The 11,307-nt window shown below is 45.3% G+C and overlaps 1 protein-coding gene across 1 annotated transcript; it reads left to right on the top strand.

The window, feature by feature from the left end:
- Nucleotides 1–2,629: 2,629 nt before the first annotated feature.
- Nucleotides 2,630–3,111, top strand: IER2 (immediate early response 2). Its single transcript, XM_018566116.1, has one exon. The coding sequence runs from the start codon at nucleotides 2,641–2,643 to the stop codon at nucleotides 3,109–3,111; it is 471 nt and encodes a 156-aa protein (XP_018421618.1). The 5' UTR covers nucleotides 2,630–2,640.
- Nucleotides 3,112–11,307: the final 8,196 nt, after the last annotated feature.

The raw sequence follows: 11,307 nt of genomic DNA, 5'->3' as shown, positions 1-11,307 counted from the left end.
CACCTGGAAGTGGAGGGGGATATATTACAATGACACCTGGAAGTGGGGGGATATATTACAATGGCACCTGGAAGTGGGGGGATATATTTCAATGGCAACTGGAAGTGTGGGGGGGATATATTGTGCAGCCAGTGAACATTCTGTCCCTGAAGTTGATGTGTTGGAAGCAGATAAAATAGACAAGTGTAAGGATTTGAGCGACTTTGACAAGAGCCAAATCGTGATGACTAGACGACCGGGTCAGAGCAACTCCAAAACTGCATCTCTTGTGGAATATTACCGGTCTACGGTGGTCAGGACCGACCAAAAGTGGTCCAAGGAGGGAAAACCGGTGAACCAGAGACAGGTTCATGGATGGCCAAGGCTCATTGATGCATGTGGGGAGCAAAGGCTGACCCGTGTAGTCTGATCCAATAGAAGAGATACTGGAGCTCAAATTGATGATAAAGTGACCAAACACACCCCTTTCATGGAAACAATATTCCCTGATGGCAGTGGCCATCAGGGAATATCGCGGGATTTCCCGCGATTCTCGTACAGTGTATGGGCACCTTAATAAATTTTACAAATATTTGCATGAATTGGGTGTAGGCAATAGTTGTGATCCAAAGTGTAATTCAGCTGACACTGTAGTAACGCAGGACTGGGAACCCTTTCTATGTACAGAGATCAGGACTGGGAACCCTTTCTATGTACAGAGATCAGGACTGGGAACCCTTTCTATTTACAGAGATCAGGACTGGGAACCCTTTCTATTTACAGAGATCAGGACTGGGAACCCTTTCTATTTACAGAGATCAGGACTGGGAACCCTTTCTATTTACAGAGATCAGGACTGAGAACTGTAAAAGAAAAACCCTTTTCCTTCAAGTTAAAAAAAACAAAACCATATTGTGTGTGCACCGATGTATATATATCCCCGGGGTTAGGAAAGCCCTGTGAGTTCAGACGATGCACAGCTACCATTATATTACCTCTATGAACCTGAACACTACAATCAGGTGATAAGAAGCATGCGTCCTTTGGCTGCGGTTTTATAGGTGTTATGTATTATAAACAGCATGTCACATATGGCGGTGAGCAGCCTGACAACCTGCCTCTTACGTCACCATATATATAACTGCGAATTTCCCTGCAGCGAATCTCCCTTCTCTCTTCCTTCTCCTGCACTCCATATATGGGCCAAGGAAGTCACCAGGCTACTTCTCTTGGCGTATATTCCTACGGACCGCCCCCTGACGTCACGCCTCCCTTATATGGGCCTGGAATCCGCTGCGGAAAGCACTGGGAGATGAGGTCACGTTTGTAGTTAACTCTTTACAGTCAGGAACAGATCCGTTCCTGTGATTGGGGGAGCGTGCTGCAGAAAGGGATGAAGCACTAATATATGTCATGATTGATAAAATGTAGCTGTCATGTGACTCAATGTTTCTAATCACGTTACTCTAGTTTTATGAATGGTCTGATCTCTGCGTGTTGATTACAATCACGGGGCGGATTTCTGGCTGATCAGATCTGTGTTGTTATTCAGATCTCGTATTCGATGTCTGGGGGGCGTCTGTGCCTGTGAATTAATGAGATCCGGATAGGGCATTAATCAGTCCTGTATATATTGATCCAATCTCTGTGTAGCACATTGATCCCATTTGTATGGATCATGTTCTAGGATTATTGATCTATTGGTAGCATGTATCGGTCTGTATGTGGGTCAGATCTGCATTGTTATGTATGTGCAGTGATCAGATCTCTGTGGGGTATTCCTGTGTCACTGATCATTGTTACAAATGTTGCAATCTGTAATAAAACATTTATAATGTTACATTTGGCCTTTCTTGTAGCTGTGTGTTTTCTGCACAATAGTCTGATTCTTTCATAGCCTTCTGGCGTCCTTGGTTTTAGACCCGGGAGTGTTTCTTCAACCCTCTTTTTTGGGGGTAAGATATCAAAGTGCTTCTATAAAATCCTCTTATTTCTGTATGCATAGTGTTCAGATGTGTATGGAACATGTTTCTGTATGCATAGTGCTCAGATGTGTATGGAACATGTTTCTGTATGCATAGTGCTCAGATGTGTATGGAACATGTTCTGTGTTTAATAAACCTTTTGTAGCATGTATCGGTCTGTATGTGGGTCAGATCTGCATTGTTATGTATGTGCAGTGATCAGATCTCTGTGGGGTATTCCTGTGTCCCTGATCATTGTTACAAATGTTGCAGTTGATCTGTAATAGGGGAATTGCTATTTCTGTATGCATAGTGCTCAGATGTGTATGGAACATGTTTCTGTATGCATAGTGTTCAGATGTGTATGGAACATGTTCTGTGTTTAGTAAACCTTTGGTAGCATGTATAAGTCTGTATGGTGGTCGCACATGTGTTTTTTTAGGACTGTGTTTAGCATTCCTGTGTGTGCCCGATCAAAATTCGAAGAGCCCCAGGCAGGCATGCTCGTCATATTTTCCGTTCCTTTGATAGTCACATCCTGCCACTTTAAGCCTGAGCCCCGCCCAGAGCTCCGCCCATTGATTGTCTCCGCCTTCTTCTCAGTGAGCTGTATAAAACCCTTTCCAGGGACAGCTGGGGTCTCATTAGCTCTCTTTTTTGGAGAAGACGGTTTGGTGTTCTGATTGAATTGGAAGCCATGGAAGGGTACGCTCAGCTTCTCGCACACCAGGAGGCCGTACACCGGGAGGCTCAGCGGATCGCATCATTGTCCGCCGTAAAGCTTTATCGCTCCCGGACCCAGCGAGGGGGGATGAGGCTCCACCGCTCGTTGCAGCTGGCCATGGTGATGCGGAGCGCCCGGGACCTGATGGTGACGTCCGTTCAGGTTCCTGAACCCAAACCCGTGCCCCCACCCAGCGTGGAAGTCAGAGAAAGCCGCAAGAGAAGGTCCTGCGGGTCCGGTCTAACCGAGCTGGTGCCCAGCAAGCGGGCATGCCTCTGGCAGGAGACTCCGCTGCCACAGCCACAAGGTGGAGCGTTTCCTGGCCTTGCCGAAGTTCTGCAGAGGGTCCTGAGAAGCGTCCGCAGCCAGGTACCTGGAGGATGTAGGGTACCCCAAGCGATAGGCATGGCTGCGGTGCACGGGAGAGCTGTGGAGGCTTTCTGAGCCAAGAACTTGGAGTTGCTCATGTGTTCAAGTCAAATCCCTGAACTCCTGCGATGAACAGAGAACAAGGGGTCCGGATCAGCCAGGAGGATGAGCCAACATCGAGGCTGAACTGGTGGTACCGATCCAGCACCCTGAACTGGTGGTACAGACCCAGCACCCTCATGCAGTCCGGCAGCTCAAAGAAGGACGTCTACCAGTTCCCTGAGCCTTGAACAGGGGACCATCTGTATTATCTGAACTGTTTTTGCGGGTCGCCTTCGTCCACTGGGACTCAAAAGCTTCGAGCTCCAATATCTGAGTCCTCCTAGGGGAGAAGTCCTCAGGAAGTCGGAGAAAGGGTTAAACAGAAACCACAGAATAGCGGACAGACCGGTTCTTTCCGGGAGATGCGGGTGAGTCAGTAGCTGGGCTCCGGAAACTTTCGGTTGAGTCAGCGCTGACTTCAGCGGACATTCCATTTCACAACGTTCAATATACACCGGATCTACGGGGAGTCATCAGTAGGAGTGTCCTGCAGCTTCCCCAAAGATGGACTTGTATTGGACTGCCAGCTTGTGATCTACAATGTCCCTCCCTTCTGTGAAGTGACTTTACAGTGCAGTGTTTACTTACCACTAGTGGTATTGTCATTGTTGATGCATTTGTTTCATCTGCTATACGATATGGTACAATGTTTTGTTAGTCCATTTGTAATAAACATTCTTATTTTTGATATTTCAGTTTGTCTCGTAGCTGTTTGTTCCTATCTGTAGAGTGATCATGGTGTGCCTGTATTTTAGCATAAATGTCTAATTTCATATTCTGGCTTTCTTTATTTTAGATGGGAGTAATTATTTGGGGTGCTTAAATAATACTCTTTATTAGAAGGTGATTGAGGAATGTCACTGCTTACCGGAACAAGATGATGGGGTACCATGCTCTATTTAATAAGAAATAATTAGAATGCAAATCTTTAAAACTCACATTACTGTCCTATATAGGAGGGGTAGGTTTCCTGGAATCTAAAATCCTTTTATCATATATACAACATTCAAATCCTGAAGGCTCATTCACACTATTGCACTGCATTGGCGGGTTATGTGAAGGCAACACATTCATTTTATTGGTTAGTACAACTCTCTAGGAGGGGATTTCCCGTCACTTTGGAGAGACTTCCTGTTGTCGGTCAATGACAACATTCCCTCAATGCAACACGCATACAGCAAAGAAAAAAATTCTGATTGGGTTTTAACCATCACCACAGGGTCACTTTTACAAATTGGCTCACCTGTGAAAATCTTAGATCAGGGGTCTCAAACCTCCGGCCCTCCAGCTGTGGTGGAACTACAAATCCCATGAGACATTGCATCTACTGGTTGTTGCCTCTGCCAGCTTGTACGTCCTGTAGTGTTGAACGAGGAAACAGTGGCCAAAGGTGGAGCAAGTATTCTACATAGCTAGAAGTATAGAAAGCTTGCAGCAGCTTAGGAGCAGAGAAGCTGCAGCTTTTCCATATGCAGGCCACCAGAAAGGTAAGTGTGTGTGTATTGTATATTGCTTTCACAGGTGACCAATTTTCTAAAAGTGATCCTGTGGTGACAGGGTCAGTTTAAGGAAACAATTGGCCTTTCAGGTCTGTTCTAAAGCCCATACATACTTAGTGAATTTCAGTTATTAATAGTTGTGTAGAGACTGAAAGTATGGGACTTGGCTCTACATCAAGGTCGATTCCCAAATCCACAAGGATCCTTATATCCTGGACTTCTCTTTTGGATAGCAAAACACCATAAAATGTGCATTAAAGGATAGCTACGCTTTAACAAATTATAACATCCCCATTCTATCAATTTTAGCTTTACCACATTGAGCATGCTTCTGGTCAGTTGGCAACTCATGTCCAGGCACTAGGCATTCATTGGGTGGTGTTTCAGTCCTTCTCCAAGCCATCAGGGACATGCGGTGCTTTACATGTGCAGCTTTTTTCCAGAGACACTAGTGGAAAAGCCTTTGACTTTTTGCAGTATGCAGGTCGTCAGCTATTCCATTAGGGTCTATGGGGAAAAGGCTGTGCATGTGTAACACCATGAGGATGAACAGCTTAGAAGAGGACTGGAGTGCCACCTAATGGAGCTCACAACTTATACACCAGGTTTCCCGTTGACCTGTACTGTACTATGCATAAGGGACTATAGCTAGAATGGAGAGGGAGAGCTGTAAGGATTGAGCTGTTTGAACGTACAATTAACCTTTAGGGCTTGTTCGCACGACATCCGGATTCTGTCCAGACCAGATCCGTGGCGCTCATGCACCCCCTTAGTTGGCTGCCTATGCCTATACATCCTTGCGCTAGCACTAGCCTGGACCACATTTCTAGGGTGTAACATGGTCAAATTGCACCCCCTCACCTTTATTGCAGGGTTCTTCTCCCCAGAGGCTGCTTTTTCTTTTTTTTTTAAGTTGTGCAGCTGTGCGTGGCTCCATACCGTCTGCAATTTATTAATTTTTTTTTATGTGTGTTTGCAGGGGCTGGGGCCTTTCATTTTATGGGGGATTTTTAATTTTAGTTTATTTAACTTTTTATTTTTTAAACTTTTTTTGTATTTTGTTTATTTTTTTACATTTTTACTTTTTATTAATTTAACTTTATTTGTTTAACTTTTTTTTTCTGCTATTGGATATTTGAAATTGCAATAGCCAATAACAGGCTGGGTACAGCACCCGCCCACTGCCTGCTGTCAATCAGCAGAGGAGGGACCTGAAGTTTTCTATCAGGTCCACCTCTGTTGATTGACAGCTGGCATTGGGTGGGTGCAATAGCCAGCCTGTTATTGGCTACTGCAATTTAATACACGCACTGCAGCTAACATACTTTTTTTTTTTTACTGGAACACATCAAAAACTCACTGCATGCATAGCACCGCGTCTCCAAATCTGGACCAGCCCTTAATGATGCACAGCTTTTTTGCTCCATTGTGAATGAAGCTTCAGCCATCATTTGGAAAGAAAGAAACCTTCATGAAACACATTATTAACAAAATTCGACACATCTCTTTGTAAATTGGTCTGGCTCTCACGTAGCAAAGTATACATAACTTTTTTTTTGTGTGCAATCCTTGACATCTATTAAGCTAGGCAGGCAACTGAGTCAGCTTTGTGAAGGTCTTCTACTAAATTAATACTGTAGATTAAACAGATTTTCACTCAAACTCATATTTTTTTTCCCCCCCCCCCCCCCCAAAACAAAATTGGAAAATATTTGAAACAATTTTTAAATGAATGGTACCTTTTTTGTGCTGCTGCAGAGCTTTTCCTGATTCCTCGCCTTGGGGAGAATTACATAAGGATGCCTGATGCCTCCTGGTATTTCCACATCACATGCCAGTAGGCAGTGGTTTACTCAGGGGTGCAGGTACACTGTGAGATTCAGTGCATGTGCAGATGTGCCACAGGTCTCTGCAGGATGTTAGGGACCTGTTAGAGACCAGCGGCACGCTGGGAGATTCCTGCGCATGTGCACAGTGACCACAGGTCTCTTCAAGGTCCCAGATACCAAAAATCAGCAGCATCTGTGTGCATGTGCGGGGATTTCCCCTGCATGTGCAGATTTGCCCTAGGTCTCTGCCATGTCCTGAATACCTGGCAGAGAGCTGTGGCACATGAGTGCATGCACAGGATGGTTAGAGATGGCAGTGGGGAGGTGGGAGACATATAGTGCTGGGGTCAAGTTCCTTTTTGCCCCAGTTTTTATTGCCTTACTGTGCAACAGAACTGATACATTTCCCACAGTATACCTTAGAGCAATGGTTCTCAACCTGTGTAACCTCAGGACCCACATTTGACCTTGGTAATTAATTCATGACCCAAGTCGCACCGCACTGAAACGCACAACATTGCGGTACTGTGCGTTCCAGTGCAGGCGATTTAACTGAGGGTGGGAGTAGTGTTTGGGGTGCCATTCAAATGAATGACAATGCAACACACCTCCAACACCAGAATTCGCAGTAGGTGCAATTTTGCAAAGTACAGTGCGTTAATCGCACGGGACTGCGCTTTCAACACACTGTAGTAGTGTGAACGGGCCCTCACAAACACTGACAGACACACAGAACCACAGACACAATCTCATACACTCAGACGTTCTCACACACACACATACACACTCCAAAAGATCCACCTAGTCTACCGATTTTATGAGAACTGGAGTGGATCCTCAGCCTGGGGTCCAGTGTGGGCTGCTGTGCTGTGATGGAGCTCCATCCATATGTGCATTGCTAGTACAGCAATGTACGCATGGATGGAGCTCCTTGCAGCCATAGCCCCATCCAGTGGCGGACCTAGGGAACAAAGGGCCCTGGTGCAAGATAATTTTTGCCCCCCCCCCCCAACAAAAAAAACCCTCTAACCCATATCCCCGGTTCCCTCCACAGTTTTTGGCGGCCGACGTGCCCCCTCGTCTCTGCGCCGGGAGTGTCGGAAAGACCTGATACTCCTGGCGCAGAAATGAGGGGGCCGAGAATAAAAAAAAAGCCTACAGGCACTGCAGGGGGCAGCCCTGGGCCTCGGCCGTGAGGACCCAGCAGACAGCCGCCTGAGTGCACGGGCGCGCTGAGATGGACACGTCACACACAGGGGGTCCGTCAGCCAATGTGATCACTCCCGGCGCATACCGATCCGATGGTAACCGGCGGCCAGAAACCAACGGGCCCCCCCATCTCTGCCCCAGGGCTGTGTTTGAATAGATACTGGGCCCCCCGTAGGCTCAGGCCCCGGTGCGGCGGCACCGCCCCATCCTACCCCACCTCAAGCTGACACTTGGTGCCAGGCAGCATATCTTGAATGGCTGTTTGGCATGAGAACTGACAGTGCTGCTCTATGGGGAGGCAGAGGAGCCTCTCACCTAGAAAAGTGAAAGGCATGCGTTGACGCACTGAACACGGGGTCGTGACCCACTTTTGGCTCACGACCCACCAGTTGAGAACCAAGGCTTTAGGTAATACCTTAGTACTGTGGCAAAGTGACCACTGCAAGGTTTAAGAAACAATGTCCCCGGGAGTTCTTTAAGCTACAATCTAGAACCAATACTGTAGCTGTCATGTTCTGATCGTTCATCTGCCCAGAGCCACCACTGGAGTGGCCCCACTTCCTCATTGTACAGAATATCACAGCACCATCCTAAATTGCAAGGTAATGGATGTGGGCCATCTATAAACAGGTCTGACTGTCTGTGCAGGATGTTCCTATAGCTATGCAAATACTGTCCATGTGACACAAAAGCTGACAGCTATGTGCTAAAGATTTTACTGTGTTTCACTTTTCTCTCTCCTGTTCACTATGAGTATTAGACAAACATGTCGAAGTGTTTTTCAGGCCAAAAAATAGATTTAGCATTACATTCTGTACAAAATGTACACGTTGCGTGTATTCTTTCAGTGTATTTAAAAACTTTTATTGTGAACTTTTCTCCCATTAGAATTTTAGGACACAAGGGAGGTAACAGAATGTAATGGCGACGGTTATAAAATCCTATCTCCGAATACAAAAAAACCCTCCCCTTGAATTGGGGCTACCTCCTTCCCAGCAAGGGTTAACTGTTTGCTTTTGTCTAATAAAGGACAAAAGGGGCTGTTCTCTAAGAAACGGGTAGAACTGAAATCAGGACCTTCAGAAAAGTTCTGGGTGGTGTTGACAATTCAGAGGACAAGCATGTGAACTGCATTGATGTCCCCCACTGTGAATCACAGAAAGCTCTGGAAGGATGGGTGGATTGAGATAATTATTGTCTGGAAGGACTCCATGTTGAACTGTAACAAGACGTATCTGTTTTGCCTCTTTAGATGAAAGATTGGCCTCTATCAACCTGTCTTTTCCTTTATGAGCCAAATAGGTGAATACAATCCTGAAAACCTCTCTGCTCAGGGGACCAGGACCACTGCTGCTTTATTATGAAGCATTTTTACATTCTAGGCCATTACCTCCAGTTTCTGGGGGGCAGGGTAGCTGGTATGAATGAGTTTCTTTGTAGAATTCTCCTCTATGTCCACAAATGGCCTTGCAAGATGGTCAATTTGACCCAGGGGATCTAACACTTGTCTATTCGGACCTGGATGGGAAAGAAGTCAAAACAACTTTGTGGAGACCTGCGGAGCTGAAGAGGTCTTGTCCTTTGATGACTTCAAGAACCTAGCTTGCGTTTCTCTCTAGTTTCTCCTGAACTCTCTGCCTGGGCATTTAAAATACACCTGTGATAAAAATTATAGACCTTTAATTTCTTTGTAAGTGGGCAAAATTACAAAATCTGCAGGGGATCAAATACTTATTTTCCTCACTGTATTTACTTCAGAAGTCCCTGAATATGGTTGTATAGAAATTTACGTGTACATCAGTACTTAGACTGAGAAATGGAAGGGCAGCACTCTGTATTGTTTTTAAGCCATCACTGTGACCATGCACATAGGAGGGCAGAGTACAGGCCTCATCAATGTGCTGTTGCTCCTTCATTGTCCAGTCAGTGCAGTTGTCTTGAAATGAGTCCTTGAGCAAGCATCCCAGAAGTTGGAAACAACTGAAACTGAAAGGTAAATCAAAGCAACTAAAACCCTTAGAGCATCTTAGAATCACCTAAGACAATGCTGCATTTTACTCTCTCCTCACTATGATGCACATCTACACCAGTACTTTCTCTTAAAGTTCCAAACCTTCTCTGTGCACCATTTAACACCTTCACTCCTGCATTTTGGGAATGAAATGTAAGTTGCAGGTCCAGTGAGAAGCAGTCACTATGATGTCCTGTGGACAGAGGTATCCGTTCTCCATTATACAGGTGAAACTCGAATAATTAGAATATCGTGCAAAGTTCATTTATTTCACTAATGCAACTTAAAAGGTGAAACTAATATATGAGATAGACTCATTACATGCAAAGCAAGATAATTCAAGCCGTGATTTGTCATAATTGTGATGATTATGGCTTACAGCTCATGAAAACCCCAAGAACCCCAAATCCACAACCTCAAAAAAGTAGATTATTACATGCAATCAATAAAACAAGGATTGTACATAGAACAATATCGGACCTCTGAAAAGTACAAGCATGCATATGTACTCAGTACTTGGTTTGGGCCCCTTTTGCAGCACTTACTGCAATTACTTTTGCACGATATTCTAATTATTTGAGTTTCACCTGTAAGTAGGACCCAAAGTGTTTCTACATACAGAATGCTCTTCTCTGTAAAACCGCAGTGTGATTTAAGGGAATGGTTTAGATATAAACACTGCTTCCCGGAGCATTTTAAAACTAAACTCCATGCTAATGGCTACATGAGTAATTGTAATACATATACAAATGTTACCTGCCACTGCATTGGTCATTTTGGCCTCCCGGTCCAGAGACACGGGCCTGCTAACCAGTAAAAGCAGGATGGTGATCTCACTTTTCTAGATTGCAGTTATGCAATACAATAATGTCCCCGCCCACCGCCTGTGACTGGATAATGAAAGAACAGCAGCAGACTAATGAGGTCATCTCTCTCCTGTGTTAAGGTGCCCATACACTGCTCGATTCTCGTACGAGAATCGCAGGAAATCCCGCGATCGTACGAGAATTGAGCAGTGTGAACGGAGACGTGCGACCGTTTCTACTGTACGGTCGCACGTCTTCCGTCGAACCAGCATGTTCGAAAACCAGCCGGGAATCATACGATTCTCGGCTGGTTAGAACGGTGCTCGGAAGACAAATGCCAAACGGGCCGGTGTGCGCTCGCGCACACTGCCCGTTCAGCATTGCGGTCATCGGAAGCCCGCCCCTCAGGGGGGCGGGCTTGCGATGATCGAGAGTGCGATCTGCCTGTCCAAGATAGGCAGATCGTACGTTTTTTTAATCCCTTTACAACCATCGCAAGACTAAGGACACTAAACTCAGGAGTTAAATCTTAACCCCTTAAGGAGCAAGCTTCAGATGCTTGTATTTCAGTTAAGGACAAAAGCAATTTTTGCTGTGTGTGTTCAACCGCAATTTCCATCTTTCTCGTTTATTGCACCAACACATATTATATATAGGACAATAAGGGCTTTACTTTGATGTAAAATATGTATATATAAGTTTTCATTTAGCGCATGAGGAAAGCTTAAACCCTGTAAGACCCACGACGGAACTATTCCATCCTTAAGGGTTGAAAATACATTCAAGTACCCTACTACAATCTCATGTTTAGTTTA

Source organism: Nanorana parkeri, unplaced genomic scaffold (assembly GCF_000935625.1).
Source record: "Nanorana parkeri isolate BGI_ZX_2015 unplaced genomic scaffold, ASM93562v1 scaffold920, whole genome shotgun sequence".
Classification (NCBI taxonomy): Eukaryota; Metazoa; Chordata; class Amphibia; order Anura; family Dicroglossidae; genus Nanorana; species Nanorana parkeri.
This window is presented reverse-complemented; position numbering and strand designations above follow the sequence as displayed.